Raw genomic sequence first — 20,444 nt, forward strand, 5'->3', positions numbered from 1 at the left:
CATAACCCTGAAAATCTGTTTTACCAACAATCTTCTTTTAAACATTTTTTTTTTACATGGACCATGTTTAAAGTCTTTACTGAATTTGTTACAATATTCCTTCTGTTTTATGTTTTGGAATTTTTAGCCACAAGGCATGTGGGATTTTTAGCTCCCTGAACAGGGATCAAACCTGGACCCCCTGCATTGGAAGGCAAAGTCTTAAACACTGGACTGCCAGGGAAGTCCCTATTTTACTAACAATCTTTATGTTCTTAATTAAAAGCTAAAGAGCCACTCAATGTTATTCTTCCACATTTTAAGAAAAAAAGGTTGGCTTTCTCTCTTGATATTATTTAGGTTTTTCTATGTACCTAAAATCCAGCCCTTTTTATAATACTGATATATTTAAGCACAGGTCAAGGAACCCACGGTTTTAAAATTTAACAACCACCGAAACTCCTTATCTCATCCTATAAATTACCCTGATAACTACCCCAGTTTGCCATCGTAAAATAAATATGCAACATAAAATGTTGTGCAGACTTACTCATTTGCAAAGTATTGATTCAAATTATTTTTATGCCTTTCTGTAAAAAACTAAGTGATAAAACCTACTTTTTAAGCACAAATGCTAACATTTTCAGGCACTCTATCCTATGCTTATTACCTGGATTATTGCTATTAAACTACTAATGAAGCAGTACTTTGTTCCTGGCTACTGACAATTTTGTTGGGATGAGCATGCAACCAATTAAAGTATTCTCCCAAAGAGAGGTACATAGCTAACAAACTAAATGATGAGAACAAACAGAAAGGACTCAGTTTGAGGTCTCACAAATAAATGAAGAAAGCAAGAAAGAGCAATGTGAACTGCTCTAAATGATAAGTATCCCAGCCTAAAAGCAGAGGCAGTTGAGAACCACACATACATAACAGGACCAAACACTGCCACCTGACGGGACTGCACTGTTAGGGAAGATAGGACCTGAATAGACAGGCAGAAGCCCAGCATACCACAATAATCCCAATGCGGGGATCCAGGTAATGTATCTATTACCATACCCAATGTATGGAGTCTCTATGGAGAAACTCACATGTGGAGAAAAAAGTTGTAAATGACAAAAGCACTCTGACATGGATTCCTCCAGGTATATGTCACTGACAGTCACATTTGTCAAGTTCATTGCCACGAGCTCCCAGGGACTGAGTGAATTAAGTCAATCTTGCTGTAAATAGCTTGCTCCAATTTTTAAGTTCATGAAGATCCCTGCCACAGTGACATTTGTTTTTAATAGGATGTGACCTGAATCCTCTGTAAGTGAACAGTTTGTTATGAAACAAAAAGGAACAATCATGTTTAATAGGGAAAACTTAAGGGAAAGGTGTCAGAAACAACTTTAAATAAACAAGTACTTCAGTAATAATTTTGAAATCTTGTGTGTAATGATCAGCAGTGAAAACACCCCCAAAGGATAGATGTGGATTATGCTGTGAAGCAGCAAATCTCTGAAGTTCAAAATGTGGCCAGTAATTTAGAGCTTCCCTGGTGGCTAAGAGGTTAAAGCGTCTGCCTCCAATGCAGGAGACCTGGGTTCGATCCCTGGGTCAGGAAGATCCCCTGGAGAAGGAAATGGTAACCCACTCCAGTATTCTTGCCTGGAGAATCCCATGGACGGAGAAGCCTGGTAGGCTACAGTCCACAGGGTTGCAAAGAGTCAGACACAACTGAGCAACTTCACTTTCCCTTTACTTTCTATATACGAACTAATGAAATGTTCGAAGGAATGAAGTGCCTCAGGACAAATCTATCTATACCAACATTCTATGGTCTGGTTCTCTGCTTCATGGCAGAATTACATATTTTATTGTTGTATGACACTTAATGAGAACCAGACCTTCCAATAAAATTCAGTTTTGGGAAAAGGCAAAAAATAATAATAAAGAGATTCTTCTAGCTTCAGCCAAATAAGCATGTCACCAAAGTATATTTTTTAGTTAAAGAAGGGATATTTTGGCTTCCAGTGTTTTGGAATGGCTTCTCAAGCAGCTGAATGTTGACATAAACATAACACATTTAAACCACCAGTGAAGATTGGCACTTAGAAATAACTAACCAGGTCGTTTTTCTTCTACTTGTTCTGTTTCTGTAGATGAATGCAGTCTGCTACATCTTCTATTCAAAGATGAACTTCGTCTCTTTTCTGGTGTTTCTGGAGAACAAAGGCAAAGAAATCATAGTTTTTAAGAAAATTAAGAAAAATTTTTGGTCATGCCACATAGTATGTGGGATCTTAGTTCCCCAACCAGAGATTGAACCCGCACCCCCTGCATTAGGAGCATGGAGTCTTAACCAGTGGACCGCCAGAGAAGTCCAGGAACATTACTATTTACAAGCTGTTTACAAACAGATTCCTTCAGGAGTGAGCCACTCCTTTTTCCCAAACATTTTTTTTTATCTTCACTACTCTTCCTTGTAAGAATTTTTTTTTAATTTCAAGTATTATGAAGAGATTTTACATGCCCAAAGTTAAAACCAGGTTACTCTTTTAAGTAAGTTATCCAAAGAGAAATAAAATTATCTAGGAAATAATAAAAAGAAAGAAAATGTCTCATACTGACTGACAATACAAAGTTCCCAAATTAGGAATACACAATGTATAATTTTAGACACAGTCCATGACATCTATTACTAAACTAATTTATACACTTTAGTTTTAATGAGTTTTATTTTTTTGGCTGCGTTGCATGGCTTGCAGGATCTTAGTTCCCCAAAGATTGAACCCCAGGCCAAAGAGGTGAAAGCACCGAGTCCTAACCACCAGACTGCCAAGGAATTCTCTCAACTAGTATTTTTAAAATAAAAATGATAATTAATATTTGGCACAGATGTCACAGTGTTAGCAACCCAAACTAGTCATATGGGAAAATAATCCCTTTTGTGTAGACACTTCCATTTCACTTTAAGTATTCAGGCTCAGAATACTGATGGAAGTCTGTTTAAAGAAGAACCCTTTGGGGAATTCCCTGGCGGTTCATGAGTTAGGACTCTGTGCTGTCACTGCCAAGAGTTCAATCCCTGGTCAGGGAACAAAGATCCCACAAGGTGAGTGGCCAAAAGAAGAAAACAAGAATTCTTTTGGGGAGCTATAGATTAAATACTGATAATGTAGCATCATTTGAAAATTCTAGAACTGATAATGTAATTGCACAGCACAATCCACAGAAATGTAATCAATTCGATCATGTGATGAGATCACCTATCCCTTACTATCACATTGCAAGAAATGACAAAATAGTGTGAATTTACGGTAAGTCAGCACTGAGTAGAAGAAAAACAGATTATTTGAATCAGTCGAGATTTAAAGAAAGGCTATTTAGGAACTTCCCTGGTGATTAAGGCTGTATTTTCACTAGAGGGCGCGGGTTTGATCCTTAGTCAGGGAATTAAGATCCTGCATACAGTACACCCAGCACAGCCAAACATATTTTTTAAAAAATGAAAATATAAAGCAAGCTATGAAATTCATTTGAGTTTGAAATGTTCATCTCTCTGGATTGAACAGGTTTTATTTCAGTTTGAAGGGATTTTACAAAGGTAAGCCAGTGAAAATATTGATTTTATTTTCCGTGGAATCATTAATTACAGCATTAATCATTTCAGAGTGTGTAATATACTATAATGGAGAAGGCAATGGCACCCCATTCCAGCACTCTTGCCTGGAAAATCCCATGGACGGAGGAGCCTGGTGGGCCGCAGTCCATGGGGTCGCTAAGAGTACAACACGACTCAGTGACTTCACTTTCACTTTCATGCACTGGAGAAGGAAATGGCAACCCACTCCAGTGTTCTTGCCTGGAGAACCCCAGGGACAGGGGAGCCTCGTGGGCTGCCATCTATGGGGTCGCACAGAGTCGGACATGACTGAAGTGACTTAGAGGAATATACTATAAAGCAAGTTATTTCATAAAGTATCTTCCACACATACCTTCTTGGATTAAAAACAAGTAAAGATATCATTTAAAAAATTACTTGGAATTGTTTCTTCATTGCACTTGAACTCATTACTAACTTGAAAGTCATCACCTGTCCCTTTTCTTTACATGTTTCACAAATACAGCAGATACACATATTAATGAAAACACACTAGCGTTTGCTCACTATAATAAAAATTAAGAAATGTCTGTGGAGAAATCTTTGCTAATTCCTCCAATCAATTAGATAGTAAAACAGGGTCAACACTTGTGAAACAATTAAAATAAAATGAAAATATACAAATATGACATTGCAATGAATGTTATCTAATTTTTCTAAAGGATTGAGTTTTGTGAATAATAAATTAATTTTATTATATGATAAGCAAGGTGCTAGAGAAAATCTTCCCATATTAATCTATGAATGAACCTGGGCTATATGTAAAAGTGCTCTGGAAAAGCATACTAAGGTTAATGACGGAAAGTGGATCAACTTCTGCTGGACTATTTATTACAAGAGAAAATGAGATGCGTCAAAACTGACAAATAACGAAAGATCTCTCAAGTTCATTGTTGAAAATTTTAAGAGTTCTAAAAGTAAAAAAAAAAAAAAAAGAGTTCTAAAAGTACAAATGATGTAATTTAAGTATAAACAAAACAAAAAATCCTTTTTCAGCATATATTTAGACAAAAATGGAAATCTTTCCCACTAAGTTAACCACTGCTACAATTAACTAAATATATGCTTTAAATGATATCCAGAATCTTTTTTCCACACTGGAATTTTAGAGCAATCAGCATGCTCAAAAAATGCTCAAGACACCTAATAACACAAAAGAAACATTTTTAATTCAAACTAAAATTATGCCTTTGTTTCAATTCACCAGGTACAAAAATTGTATATCTTTTCTACAGCCAAGTTTGAGAGAATGAAGTGGAATATGTTTACCATGTCTTTTTCCTGCAAAGATCATGTCTGTTTTTTTCTCTGGAAAGAAAAAGGATTTTTTTGATGGGTATGGTTATCTAATCCATTCCAACTATCAGTGAGAAGCACCATGTAGTATAAGCCAGATATGGTCACTGACACACTCAGGTAAAGATTTTTTTTTTTTTTAAATAAGGAATGCTAGGGAATTCCCCGGTGGTCCAGTCGTTAGAACTCCACGCTTTCACTGCCAAGGGTGCATGTTCAATTCCTGGTCAAGAAACTAAGGAGTGCTAATTAAAAGGGCAAACACCAGGAGCAAAATGTATTTGAAGTATCTGCAGTAGGTAAGTTTTATTTTAAAGAGCGCTGCATTACCTCTACAAAGAGTTGTAAAGTAGAGCTTAGAAATACTCTCTCATTAACAGTTAAAAACCACTTTATTTGCTTTGAGGAAAAACACAGACTTGTTAGTGGAATGTACAGTTTAAAATTATGATCAAATGACCAGAAAATTATGATCAGATAACCAAAATATAAACCACAGAAGAGCAGGGTGGAATGGAAATCACTGAATTTCTTGGGGTCTTAATTATAAAATAGGAAGGTAACTTGCTTGTCAACTTTACATATATATGAAGCAGATTAACCTGTCCACTGCTATATATATGCTATTATTTTTCTTAAATTAGGTAATATTCATGAATCTTAACGGAAATTGAATGGACTACTCTAGTTTCTGGAAAACCGGATTTCAGTTTTAGGTTAGACAGAATACGGATTAATTCTAAAATAAATTATTGTGTCACTTAATGGCAATGTCTCTGGGTCAAAATATATTTCATAGCTGTTGGGCTACCTGAGCCCAACAAACCCATCTGATACCATTAGTACACAAACCAAGAAACAAGGGGCTTCTCTGGTGGCACAGTGGTGGAGAGTCTGCCTGCCAACACAGAGGACATGGGTTGGATTCCTGATCTGGGAGGATCCCACACGCTTTGGAGCAACTAAGTACGTGTGCCACAAGTACTGAGCCGTGCTCTGGAGCCTGAGGAACTACAACTACTGAGCCCATGTGCCACAGCTACTGAAGCCCATGCGCCCTAGGGCTCACGCTCTACAAGGGAAGCCACCACAATGAGGGGCCTATGCACTGCAACGAGAGCGAAGCCCCTGCTCACTGAAACTAGAGAAAAAACCATGAAGCAACAAAGACCCAGCCAAAAATTTTTTAAAGAAACAGGGATTTATACTGATGAAAATACAAAAAAGTAATGACCATCTCTACTGCGAAACGTGGTGCTCTTCTAAAATAAATCTAAATGTCCTATGATCTAAAGAGTAAGTGGTACATATAAAGACTTGATTTCACTGGTTTGAAATTCAGTAAAATACATGAAATAAATACTTACTCTTGGCAACAGAATTTTGAAGACCAGTAGATGACATTTGTCTATGTAATCCACAAGTCCCCTGCTCAAGCTTTTCAGTAGATGTAGAATGTTTGTTGACTGAGAAAAGATACAAGATTTACTGTACTCATATTTAAAAAAGCATCATTAGCTGAAACAAGATGAGCTCATGATGTACTTATACAGAGCATAAACATGTATTAATTAGGTACACAATGCTCACTGTCGATCATTCCTTATAAATTATGGAAATTTAACTTACATTTTATGCAATTGCTTAGAATTACATCCACACATAGGAAAAATTATAGTACATCATTAGTAAACAGGGCAATTTATTTTTAAAATATGCACTGGATAAAGGTGTGCAAAGCTTATCAATTATTATTCACTTTAACACAGATTACAAGTTTAAATGGTTAAGATTTTGGATATACCGTATAAAATAAAGTTATTCTAAAATTTCACCTGTTTCTTTGGCAATCTCACATGACACAAACTTAAATGCATGCCAAAGAATACATGGCAGTGTTTTCACTTAGGAGACAAAGCTGAAAACCCATTGTAAATGCAACCTTATACTAACAGCTAATATTTACATGTGAAAATGAATAAACTTAAAAGTTTAGCAGTTGTATTAATTACCGGTCTTATTTTGGGAATTTACTGTTGTATAGCCTGCCCATGACCATCTTTTTTGACGGTCAACGCGGCTGCTCCTTTCCAGTGTACGATGAAGGACGGCTTTGAATTTTTCCTATTTAAAATAAAAGCCAACAAATGTTTACATATGTATTATATTCACTAGTATAATTCTGATCTATCAGTTATAAAATACCCCTACCACTAAATTTTTTAATCAGGCAAAATTTTTTTTATAAAAGAGAAAAGTTAAAATTGGAAACATCTCAGGTATGAATCCATACTTTCCCAACTAAGTAGGTTTTAATCTTACGGATATGAATCGAGAAACTGACCATGCTTCCCTCTTTGCTTGTATCATCAGGAAATTTAGAAATAAAGGTGTAGCCTATTCCAGCAACTATACAAGGACTGAGTAGTATGCTTTGATGTATGCTAATCATACCTTATGTTTTATTATTTTCTTATTTTAATTCCCCCCTCTGCTTGATTCACTCAAACATTTATTTTCTCATCTGGTTGTGGTATATAGTTTTAAAAATATACCTTAAATTCTTTGTAGAATGAGGCAGGATAAAAAATCAACTAATACGCATCAATGAAACTATGCCAGATCATCTATTATATCCACATTTCTAACTTCTTAAATTCTGGTGTTAACTAATCAAGTTTTTAAAAAGAGATATGTTTGTCTTGACCTCAGCTTTAGTCTAAACCGCGCAGGATAACAGGTCTACGAATGCAAATGCTACACAGTGGCAAAACAGCGCCACTGTGAGAAATGAGATGCAGTTTTCTATTCCTCATCTCTGTGCTGTAACATACCATGGACTACACTCACGTAAGCAAATCAACCTCAGGGCCAGAAAGTTTTCTATTCTTCCCTGACAGCAACTGTTTCATAGCAACATCATCCTTACAATGTTCCCAGTTTAGAGGGTGAACATATTAGGAAATTGGAGTCATCCATATTCTCTGAGGAGAAAAGCAACTCCAATTTTAAAATGAAACTTATCTAATGACAATATTTTAAATTATATTTTCTAACAGAAAGGAAGTTGTCCTAAATTACTTAGACACCCCAGAAGTATAATAAAGATTAAAAACAGAATATTCTTGTATTATTAAAACCTCTCTCCTAAGCTCTTTTGCTGTTTCCAAATGTGCTGACCCTCCATGCTCTTTCAGGTTCCTTCTGGCATCTGCAGCTCACGTCCAAGTTCCTGTCCTCCTTCCCATGTGCCCCTCACACTCGCCCCTCTTCCCCACCACTGAGTCTGGGGTTTCTTCCTGCTCTGCTGAATCATTCTCTTTTTCTATGTGCAGCCTCCTCAGTGATGAGCGGTCCCTGCTCTGTCTAGGGCTCTCCCGCACTAGCTCTCTGGGGCCAGTTCTCTTTGGACCTTTCCCCTTGCCTTCTGGGCTCTTGTCTGGCTCACTCTCTCTGGCTCCCACCCTGTCTACAGTGCCATTTTGTTGCTTCTTCCTTTCCTGTGTTCTCTCTCAGGTTCCTCTTCTCCTAAGATGGTCTTTTCTACTTGCAGTCCTTGGGGCTCTCCCTCTGTCCTCCAGGGGGCTTTCCTGACCCAGCACAGTTTCCTATTTTACTCTCTTTGGTTCTGTCTTTGTCAACTTTAGTCTCTCTGGCCTTTACTCTTCTTTACCACAGAGAAGTAATTTTAAGGAGACATTTCACAGAGGAAGATAGAGTGATACAAGTTCTGAATGAGAATTCATTAAATACTGGAATGTGGGGGAAAAGACAGAGAAGGTGCTAGTGAACCATGGACAGGGAAGAAACACCACAGGAATAGTCCTAAAATAAAGATTCACCGACGGGGATAAGGAGTTGGGGAGGGTGAGGCATTTTCAAGGGCCAACTGTGTGTAAAAGTTAGGAAGAAAAGTGAGCACCAGAGAAGGACACAGAGAAGAGGGCTCTTGGGAGAGAAATGGAAACAAAGGGAAAAAGAAAGAAAAAATATTTTAAAATTAGAGCAACAGAAAAAAAAAGAGAGGATAAAAACCCACACACTGAGAGAACAATGGCAGAAACTCCAAAGATGAGGAGCAAAAAGGAGGGAGAAGCTAAGACAAAGAAAGTAAAAGAAAAAGGGGGTGCTATTGGCAGAAAAGGGCCAGAGTCAGACAAAGAGCCAGAGACAGGCCAAGGCTCACTCAGGGACACTTGAGGGGCACTGGAACAAAGAGAAAGAGAGAATGGCAGTGAAGAATAGGAGGGAACATGCCAATTCCAAAGGAGCCAAGGACACTCATAGTAAAGATGTGCAACAACCTACAGGAGAAAAACTTGGTGTCAGAGAGAATCCTACAATTTGAGACAGGTAATCAGATGCCCACAGAGAAACAGCCAAAGGCAAACTGACTGAAGAGGGACAGGGAGGGAAAGAGAGGGCAGGACAAAGGTAGTGACTCGTATCAACAGAGTGCCAAAGACACCCAAACAGAGTCCAGATAGGAAGAGAGCAAGGCCACAACACAGAGAAAGGAACAATAAAGGGAGAGGGAGAGAGAGCAAACAAAAGGGAACCGGGAACCACGGGAGAGTGGAAGGCTTTGATCCAGCTGGGCTCTGCCACTCTCACAATGAGGGCAGTGGTGAGAAGGGGGGTGGTCCGTCAGGGGCAGAGGGGGCCCTATCAGAGAGGGCCTGATAGTGGGTGGGTGAATACCAGGCAATGGGACAACACCTTTGGTAGGAGAGAGAGCGCCTCAGAGCAAAGCCCAGGCTGCAGGCATCCTGCAGGCGCACAGGGCTCTCTCCCTGGATGCGCAAGGCTCGCCTTCACCTCAGTTACTAAGCCTAAACTCAGGCCTCAGATCAGGATGGGGCAAGAGCCGCTAATGTTTAAGGGAAGACCAAAGAAGAATTGGTACTAGTTCCAGAAGAATCGGGGTCGGTTCCAATAAATGCAGAGAAGGGCTAAGAAAAAAGCACTGCAGAACCAGGCAACACAGTGTATCATCTGATTAACAAAGAAAAAAAACACATACCCGTTCTTCCTCTAACATTTCGTTTCTCTTTTTTTCTGCAGATATTCTCCGTTGTTCATCCTTTTCTTTCTGTTCCCTCAGCTTTCGCTGTTTTTCTTCCATCTGTTTTTCATATACGATCTTAGACTTTCTTTCTTTTTCAAGTAGCTGTGTCTCTTTATTAGCTGAAATATTCCAAAAGCAAGGTAAGAGCCAAGAAAATGTTTAAGTTTTCCACATTACAGAGAAGGAAAGTTAGTGTATTTTATTCTCTTTCTTAAAAATAACATAACCTGTGCTAATAACTAAAGATTTATTATATAAATGACCAGAGATGGCCACGAAAGAATTATTTCCACTGGGTGTTCATTTAACTCCTGAGAACTGAATTGGCTTAAATGACTCTCCTCCTGTCCAAACTAAAATTCCAAATTCAAAAGAAATACTTTCTTTCATGTGATGTTTCTGCTGACTTGAGCTGAAGTCAAACCCCATCAGATTAATACGCTGTACATTAAAATAAGAATTAAAAAACACATGGCCAGAACATATGGCTTTTTCCCTTCTAATACGAAACTTCTTTTTAAAGGCCTCATCTAAACAGACCATATTAAGCATGCCAGTTTGACCTTCATGAGCTTAGGCACATACCATATTACTGACCAGCATGATGTTTCCTACATTCAAATTTCCTCTCACTAAAGCCTGAGGAGCATCCATGCAGTTGTAAAACTACTCTTCTAAAGGGCTACAGGAAGAAACTGCTCCTCACCAAAACAGAGACAACTGCTATGCCATTTGAATGAAGGTGAGCACTAGTTTTGCCGTGGATTTACAGGGCCAGACGAGGAAAATAAATAGCTGAAAAAGCATTCTCTCAAGATTATGGTTCTTTTAGAAAAGAATATTATTTTTTTAAATATAAATTTACTTATTTTAATTGGAGGATTCTTTTAGATCTTAATTGATACAAAGTCACACTTGAGAAAGCACAGCAATCAGTGAAAGATACCGTGTCTATGGTAAGATTATTAGCAAATTCATTTATGTTTTTGGCCGTGCCATGGCTTGTGGGATCTTGGTTCCCCAATCTGGGATTGAACCCCAGGCCTCTGGCAGTGAAAGCACAGGGTTAACCACTGGACCTCCAGGGAATTCCTTCATTTTTGTTTTCAGAGTCATTTTTACTGAAATCCCCATTTTGCTTGTTTCTACAAACACTGAAGAAATTTTCATACTTTAGTTTTCAGAAAATTAAAGCTAACAGAAACTACTCTTTCAAAAACAAAACAATTTGGCCAAATATTGTTCTTCATCTCATTTAGTATATGCTTTTAATCCAATATAACACAAAGTAAAAAGTAACACATGCTGTATAACATATACTATTAAAAAAAGATTAAAAAGTAAAACCACTTTGAAAATATGTAACCTTAATGTAAAATGTATTCATTTTGATTTTTTTTAAAGTCTAAAATATACCATCATCCTGATTCATTTTGCTGTACAGTATAAACTGATGCAACATTATAAAGTAACTATACTCCAATAAAAATTAATTTAAAAAATACCATCATCTTGTCTTTTTTTCTCTTCTCTCCGCTCCTTTGCTAATCTTTGTTTTATGTCATTTTTAAGCACAGAGCCATCTATTACTAAAAAAAAAGAATATAATTAGATATCAATAGGATATCAAACTTAAAGGATAGAACACTTTGAGATCTATTAAAGTACTCTAGAAATTATACCTGGCTTAAATGGTGATTTTATATTTGAAGGCTGGGACGGAAGAGAACTAAAGCTTCCTTGACTTCGTCTTTCTTCAGCAATGGCATTAGCAGCAGCAACTAAAGTACAGGGAGATAAAGGAAAGGGATTAAATATTAAGAAGACAAACAGCTAATCCAGGGGCGGCAAATTGTATCTTCAAGAATAAAGGATAGCATCTCTTCTAGAAGGTATGACAGATGACTCTGGGTCAGCAAAGACATATTGAGACCTATGATGTTCAACAATTCAACAAAGAATTAACACTGTTTACTGTAGACATGCCAGCCTATCTGTGCACACAGAGTTGTCAGTGGAAGCAGCAGCATGAGCTGGTGGATGAATAAGAGCTAATGAGTAACAGATCTCAAAAATGCCTCAGACAAGACATTACACCAAGTACTAGGAAAACTGAGCTGGCAAGGATTCGGAAAAAATGTTTCGCCATAAATTGGGCGAATTTAAAAAAGATTTGGAGTTTATGGATTTGAATTTGGAAGCAAAAGTGTCAACAGTGAGAGCCTCAGAGATTGGGCCCAATATTAAGGATAACATTTATAAATTACCTTGATCAGGGGCTATCTACCCTGGCTCCCCAGTAGAGTCACCCAAATTGTTTAAAAAAAAAAAATTAGCAATGCTTTCCCCTCCCCACTTCCACTCTCTGAGAACGGGGCCCAGGCCTTTGCAGTTGCTAAAAGCTCTATTCTCATGCATAGTGAAGGTGGAGAAACACTCAAAGAAGTTCCAATGGGATGGTGTTTTTCGAGGTGGGAAAATATCAAGTTAATAAATATTAATACATCTTGCGTAAACAGGTAGAAAATGGTAAATAAACTTCAATAAGGGTGAAGTATAAGAGTATAAGAGTGTGGGAGCACAATTTGAGGGAAAGTAAGAAAAACTAAAATTGTGGATGATACCAAAACAAGTTATTGGGGAATTCCCTGAACTCTTTCCATGTATGACTGTATCTAAAATGCCTCACAGGAGCAGGCATCTTCAGGAAGGAGCTGGAGAATAACACTGAAAACTCTCTTCCACCCTAGTATAAAAGCACAGGAAACATGCCCCTGTGATACTGCATACAGTTCTGGTCTCTACATATCAAGAAAAATGCAGAACAGTTGAAGATGGGCAGTTAAAATAAGAGACTAGAGGGTCTGTGGTTGTACTCAGAATGAATGGACTCTGAGATGTTACTTGCCACTGATGAAATATCTGGGAGCCATTTTACAGAGTAACCCTGAAAGTGACGCAACTGCTGCCATAGAGACCACCGTTTCAAAAGGGGAAATGACTTTTTTTAATCCCAGAGACCAAATAGCTCAGATAATCCACGATCTAGCTAAATTTGAATTGAAGATTAGACTCTTCTAAACTTCTTCAGTTATAAACTTCTTCAGTAATTTATCAATTTTGTGGACCACAATTATTCTCTGAATTTCAGTCCTGGTGTACTAAGAAAATTCTTATATAGTCTATAAGTTAAATAAACCATCCTACACCCACCCCTTCCACTCACATTTCTATGTGAGCATAGAGAAAACCACCGTTGCTTTTGTATATTCAGTTTTCCTGCTTAAAAGTCCTAAGGAAAGTCCATATTTTGGCACAATTTAGTTGGCCATAAGGACAAGTTCCCTCAAAATGTACACTTTTACCACATTTAAAGATCTTATTAATCACAAGTAAACGTAAAGTAGTTGTTGTGGCAATAATGAACCATACCACATACAGGTTATAATTCAAATCTAATTTTTTTTTTTTTTTTGGCTGCACAGGGTGGTTTGCAGGATCTCAGTTCTCTGACCAGGGATTGATCCCAGGCCATGGCAGTGAAAGTGCCAAGTCCTAACCATTAGACAACCAGAAAATGTCCCTCAAATCTGATTTTTAGACCCTTACTTCCAAATTCCTACTGACAAGAAATATATTCACCAAAAGGACAGGCTCTAAAAATGTCCAGACACTAGGGGAAAGCCTCCATGTCTGGAGTTAACAAAATGAACATTTTATTCAACTCCATTCAATGCGGAGTTTAATTCACTTTAAAATAACAGGTGCAATAGAGTATTTCTATAGTTCTTATACTAATTCTAAACTCCAAATTAAAGTTAAAAGTTACTTTCTGCCTGGAGATTAAATAAGAAAACATGTAGATTTTATTACTAAAACTGAATTATGAATCTTAATCTGTATTTCCAAAAAACTGCCATAATCAATAATGTATATCACTTTCACCATTTATGAAGTTGTTTTCATTGATTACCTCATTTAATTCTCATAATAATCCTATAAAGTGGATATTATTTTCTTTACAGATGAGCAAACTGAAGCTAAATATAATTTTCCCAGATTACACAGACAGGAACTGGTAAAGCCAGAACTTACTTCAATTGTAACTTTACTTTGAAATATTACATAATTATGAAGGACCAGACTGTACAAAACCCACATCAACCTTTATATGACTTAGTTCAATACTCCTACTTCAGCTACTTCTAAGGTTACTTCTTTTTAAAATACCACAAGGAATTAAGATCTAAATGTATACAACTTATTCAACAATAAGTACATGAAATATGTTGGTTTTGGTATAAAACATACTTTGGAAATACAGCAATGGAAATTATTTTAAAATAAAGCATTTACCCTTTTATTTTTTTAAAGAAATAGCTGTGGCTAAGAAAAGCCTAAGTTTGAAGAAAATGTGTAAAAAACAATACAAAAAGAAAACGATTCTCTCTCTTTTTTTTTTGGTGGCACCTCAAGGCTTGTGGCCAAGTTCCCCAACCACGGATTGAACCTTCAGCAGTGACAGCAGAGTCCTGACCCCTGGACCACCAGGGAACTCGGCCATTCTCCTTCTACAAGGAGAAAATAAAAATCATTCCAGCTATCTAACCCAATAAAAGCCTCAGAATAAAATGAACCAAAAATAGGTGCCACTAGAATGCCAAAGTTAAAGAATAGTTTACACTTGATAGACTTTTAAAAGATACCATTGAAATTCTGAGGCCCCTTCTGGACATAAAGCATTTTAGGTCATTACTGACTTCAACATAGTAGAAAATTTCTGCTTCTCTCCTAAACCTCCTTCCTTAACACACAATCCGTGTCATAAGGGCTCTGCTCTACTAGGACAAGCAAAATGCAAGAAAGGAAGAACGTTTTTCTAAGACAGTTATTTCAAGAATGGTAATAATCTTCCTAAATCTGCACCCAAGCACGATCACCCCAAAATGTTTAACCTTATGATAAATATTCATCCCAAAACTTACTAGCAATTCTGCCACAGTTGTTGCTCTTGACATCACAGAGTTCCACATAAAATCTATAGCCCCACCTCTCCATGACCTTTCTTCAGTACTAACTGGAAACATTAAATCACATCAACTAGTGAAATAGTATTTTTTATTACTTAGCAAAGGGCATAGATTGCAAAAAAAAATGAAAGGTTTTTTAAAAATTATTTTAAGAAGGGCTATGGTTGTGGCAAGAAACAAGCATACCATGAAACCAAATTGCTACAGATTAACGAATATAGTGCTATTCACTGTTGTTTGGGTAACAGAATAAGAGGTAAACTGCTACAAGTCTTGAGCTCCTACTGCATGCAGTCTTCAAAGCTAGGCTGCCAGGGGTATCTAGCAGCAGACTGTCTTCGAGCAACCCAGTCCCTGAGCCTTCCCACACAGCTGCTGGCCCAGGCCTGGAGCCACCCTTCTTCAAAGCTGAGTAGTTTGGAGTGGTGGGGTCCCCTGCAGATCCGTTCCACCCGCACCAAGGCTCTCTGTTCATGGCCTTATTACTCAAAGTTTGCATGTCATTAGGCCAGGGAGAGAGTGAGAAAATATTAAGAGAAAAAAAAAAAAGAAACCAAAGAAATTTGCAATCAGGTAACAACAAAAATAAGGGGGATTCAAGGAATTTTGCCTAAAACAGCAACAAAGTTTACTCACTGTTATTTGTATAAGAGAAAAGTAGCAACTGCCACAGAGTGGCAGCACATTTCATTGACCCTTTGTCCCCTTCAGGAAAACACTGTGACCATGAAGTAAGTTCTTTTTAATCAAGGTGATCCTCTGAAAACTTGAATATGTGATGTTTTCATTTCTAATATGAAATGGGCACCAAAGATGTCAACTAGGGTTCTGGGTTAAGCCTTTTTTGTTTTCAAGTTTTTGGTTTGAAATACTGTGAATTCCAAGCAACTGTTCCATGTAAAATTTTAGAAATACTTTACAACGTTCAATATAAAAAATACGTTGGGGGGGGGGCGGTTATCCAGAATGCTGGTTAGTTTAAATCAGTGAAATAAGTCAATGTCAGAGAACTTTAGGTGCCAGTAAGCAATAAAACAATCTGAATTTATTGCAAACTCTCCCTGTAGGTGAACCATAATAAACTAAAGACATAAGCGTTTTTCCCCCTGTGCCATAATGAAAGTGTATTTGCTGCTGACATAGTCTCTGGGGAGTTAATTCAAAGCGTTCTGAAGTAACATAAACCCTTCCAATTGCAGCCAGTCTAAATTAATTTCTTAACTGCAAATGGAAAATTCCCGAAGGACTTCAATAAAATCAATAAGACTGTTTTACTCAAGCTCATATAGAAGGAAACTAGCTCGAGAACTAAAAGCAACCTCCCACAAGCAACATATACTAGCTCAAGCACTGGAGCAGTCTCCTGGGCTAAGCCATGCGCTGCCAAATTTTATAAAATAAAACGATTTGGGATCAAAATTTCTTTGGTGATGAGACCAGTTTAGAAGAAAGCACCCAGAAGCGCTGAGTTTCGTTCAGTTCAGCCTAGGGTCTGCAAGACGTCCCACGGAAGGTGACATCCTGGCGATCACGTGCTACAGGAGGCAAGCCAAGAGGAGCGGGGGATGGGGACAAGTCTCATCCCAAATTTCAAATCAAGACCCTCACGGCCCCCTCCTCACAGGACCTTAACCAGATCCTAACCAGGAGGGTGCTGGAAGTCAAGCCTCCGGAGAGCCCGGGGTTCCGATTGTGGAAGACGAAGAAAACTCGAGCGTCGAGGGCTCAGGGAAATCTCCAGGGCTGCCCGCCGCCCCGCAAAGGCAGGCGGGGCTCGGGGTTGTCCTCGTGCTCCCGGGTGCCAGGCGCCCGCCCTCCCGCCCTCCCGCCCCAGTAGCGCCCGTTAGTTCCCTCGGGCCCCGCCCGCCGGAGGGGGTGCGGCCGTCGGCAGTGGCAGTTGGACCGCGGGCTGAAGGAATTGGGCTGGTCTCCCCTCCCGCCCGCGTCCCCTCTCGGCAACCCGTCCCGTCCCAGGGCGCTCCGGCGGGGAAGAGATGAGGACCCGACGGCGCGCGAGGCGACTCCGGAGTAAAGTTCTCCCGCTCCGACGATCCCCGAAGCCGCGGGAATCCCGCGTCCCGCACGGGCCCGAGAACCCCCGGGAGCCGCCGGCCCGCTCACCCATCCGTTCGCGCAGTCCCCTCAAGGATGTGCCGCCGCCGGCGCGCTCCGCCATCTTCGGAGCAGCCGAGCCGGGAGCCGCTACAGGCGCTGGGGCCCCAGTGCGCAGGCTCTCGCGCGGCCGCTGCGGGGCCGAAGCCGTGGCGTCGTCGAGGGGCGGGAAGGGGCGGGGCCCAAAGGGCCGCCGCGCCCACCTCGGACCCGCGACCGGTCAGCGCTGCCTTCTGCGCACCAAGTTGTGAGCCGCTGGGCGGTGACGACCAGGTGTAAATAAAGACACCCTCTTCTACTTCCCCTGCTCTCCTCTCACCGTGCGTCCTGGAGGCCGGCCGATGATCAGCCGGCCATCCAACATTTCCTTTTTCCTCACTTTACCTAACAACGCAGGAACATCTTCCCTTCATTCGTTTGTTCACTTATGGAGGTCTTCTTGAGTGCCTCCTTGGTGCGCTTGCATCATGAGTTTGCTAGTCTTTGAAACAGGACGGAAAGACCCAGGTTGGGGGAAGAGTGATGCTCTAGGGTTCCTGTGATGCTCTAGGGGGCTTGATCACAAGGAAAGATTTTCTTAAAACTGTAGAATAACTCGTGACACTGTTAGGTCTCAAAGTTGTGTGAATTATCTTTAGAGTGTCTTTAGGTCTTTAAAGTGAAGGAGAGGACTTATTGATGTTAATCACTCCAGATACATAATTATATATTACATATATAATATTCATAAACGATTCCTATCCGGAATGCATAAAGATCTAAAAAATATTTAAGAAAAAAGCAATTCCCCTCAAAGTGAGCAAAAGGCATGAGCAAGCCTTTCACAGGAGAGAAAACACAATGGCAATAAGCATAAAAAAAAAATTTTTTTTTTTCTCAAACTCTTAAGCACTCAAGAGGACACAAATGAAAACCACAAGATACCATGTTACACCTACAGATTTGGCAAAAATTTAAGAGCGGAAAGTAAGTGTTGGTGAAGATGTAGTTTAATATTGGTGGAGAAAAATATTGGTGGAGAAAAATAATACTGTAAATCAACTAGACTTCAATTTGAAAAAATACTAGTGTGTGTTTTTGAGGGGGGGGCAGGGAACGTTTGGCACTATAGTACCTGAAGCCCTGCTCCTACTTGTATAGAGACACCAGTGTTCTGCATGATATACACAATGGTAGCCATGATTATCAAGACACATGATTAGGGCACAAGCAAAGCACATATACCTACACAGAAATTCCGCTTTGATGAATTTATCTGGAACGTCACAAACAGGTCTCTTTTAATCTATAGATAAACCCTTCTTTTTCTCCAACATCTTTGACAGATCACTGTGAAACATTCAGTAGGTGAGTCATTCAACAAAAGCTTTTATGACCACCTATCCTGCGCCTCACTGGTTGGCTAGAAAGAGACAGGGAAGATCCCCTTAGATGTATCTTTGGGGCTACAGCAGCTCCCTAAGGAGCCCCCACAGGACTGTCTGTACATTTCTCAGAAAAATTTTGGAACTGAAGACTGCCATCTTGGGGAGACTTGAGTGTGTTCTGGACCAACTCACTCAGAGCTGGGAAACAACCCAGGCCACTTAACTTCTCTCCGCCCCTGTTTGGAAAGCCTATGTTCCCCAGTGAGCAAAAAAACCCTGAATTCCTGCTGTTTCTTTCCTACTTGGCTATTTTTTCCCTTAAACCTGACACCAGCAGGAAAAATATTCAGAAACCACACTCATACTAGGTCTAGGAATTGTCACTTTTTTTCTACTAATACATTGAATTCACATGTAATAAACACTCAGTGCACTTATCAAGTCTAACAATTTGTATTGAAACTGCTACCATCACAGCCCTGTGGGAAGAGTTCTAAGCTTCACAGCCATGAGACAACTGTCCCTCTGCATCCTAGATTACCTGTCAGATTCATCCATCATATACACAGCAGAGTCAGGGCTCTGGTTTTTCATTCTCTCATTTCTGACTCTTGTCGCACATCTACTGCCGCTTGGCCGTGAAACAGGGGGAAGAGCGATGCTTCATTCTGGACTCATCTCTTCCAATTCTACTCACACGTTTTCCTCCCTTTTCCCAAATCTGCACTTTTCTTCTCTCTAAGTTACAGGCTCACCTCAGGCTCTGGTCATTTCTTGCTTGGTTGATGGCAGCTTTCCCAGCTCCGAAATTCCTACTGCAGCACATTGCCCCAACTCCCTCCCACACCAATGACCCTTCAGTCCCCCTTTCCCACTCCCCCCTTTCCCCTTCCCTTTGCACTGAGGACCAGGGTGACCTTGCTCTTTCCTGGGATGTGGTGGGGGAATGATTCTCATGTCCTGAGATCACCAGGGTGGGGGGCATGAGCTTCTGGGGGGAGGAGGAAGAGGCCAGCACTGTCAGTTGGATCAGACAAACAGATGGGAAGGGCATCATGGTGGTCGTGCAATCTGCTAGGAGCAGTAGCTGCATCTTAGAGTCTTAGATACTTACTGTTACTTAATAACAGATGTCATTTGTCCGGTACTTATACACTGGCAGACACAGTGCTTAAGGTTCTACATGGATTATTTCATCTAATTCTTATACCACTTCATGATGCAGCTTCTGTTATCTCCTCATTTTACACATAAGGAAAGAGTTAACCTCCCCGGTGTTAGCACAGTTAGCAAGTGGCAGAGCCAGGATTCAAGGCCATGTATATCTAGTACTTCTTGCACTGTGTCTTCTGATTTACCAGATGATGAGCCCTAGTCCACTTTTAATTCCTAGCCCATGTCTTCACTTCTCCATTGATGCAGTCCCCACACTCAGCCTATTATTTTTTCTGGCTCAGCCTTGTGGCACATGAGATCTTAGTTTCCCCATCAGGACCAGGGATGGAACCTGAGCCCCTGCATTGGAAGCTCGGAGAGTTTTAACCACTGGACTACCAGAGAAGTCCCTAGACATGCACTTTTTATCACTGGTGAGGTCTTCCTAAAATTAAATCTTTTAACTGAAAACCACTATGACAGTCTCTTAAGCCTTTAATAAGATGGACACAAACTATTCAATAAGAAACCATTGAAAATGGATGTTTAATATATATCTGACAATAGAGATAAATATGACTTCTCTTAAGCAGCCTTTCTTCTAGAAGGCTCAGCTAAGACTGTAAATGCCAGGTACTCAGGGCTGACTTCAAAATGTATGTGTAAAGGAAAATGTGCCACATCTATTTCACTGTTTATCCTGCAATGAATATTTTTTGAATGAATGAAAGAGTACTGAAAGCCTCCACAGTACTGACGGAGGAAGAAATGAAAATATTTTC

The 20,444-nt window shown here is 39.7% G+C and overlaps 1 protein-coding gene across 5 annotated transcripts in view; it reads right to left on the bottom strand.

Moving 5' to 3' along the window:
• Positions 1-20,444, bottom strand: part of MAP7D3 (MAP7 domain containing 3) — a 68,979-nt gene that overhangs the window by 22,718 nt on the left and 25,817 nt on the right. For 2 of the 5 annotated variants that reach the window (XM_061408455.1, XM_061408457.1), the window contains exons 1-7: positions 17,150-17,291; positions 11,681-11,779; positions 11,504-11,587; positions 9,954-10,117; positions 6,943-7,054; positions 6,298-6,396; positions 2,097-2,192 (exon numbers count right to left, since the gene is read on the bottom strand). In XM_061408455.1, the coding sequence (XP_061264439.1) occupies positions 2,097-2,192; positions 6,298-6,396; positions 6,943-7,054; positions 9,954-10,117; positions 11,504-11,587; positions 11,681-11,779; positions 17,150-17,204 (709 nt within the window). In that variant the 5' untranslated portion in view covers positions 17,205-17,291. Of the gene's footprint in view, positions 1-2,096; positions 2,193-6,297; positions 6,397-6,942; positions 7,055-9,953; positions 10,118-11,503; positions 11,588-11,680; positions 11,780-17,149; positions 17,338-20,444 lie in introns of those variants that run through there. The other 3 variants (XM_061408459.1, XM_061408458.1, XM_061408456.1) reach the window with 3 other exon arrangements.

Source organism: Bos javanicus, chromosome X, assembly GCF_032452875.1.
Source record: "Bos javanicus breed banteng chromosome X, ARS-OSU_banteng_1.0, whole genome shotgun sequence".
In the NCBI taxonomy this organism is placed as follows: Eukaryota; Metazoa; Chordata; class Mammalia; order Artiodactyla; family Bovidae; genus Bos; species Bos javanicus.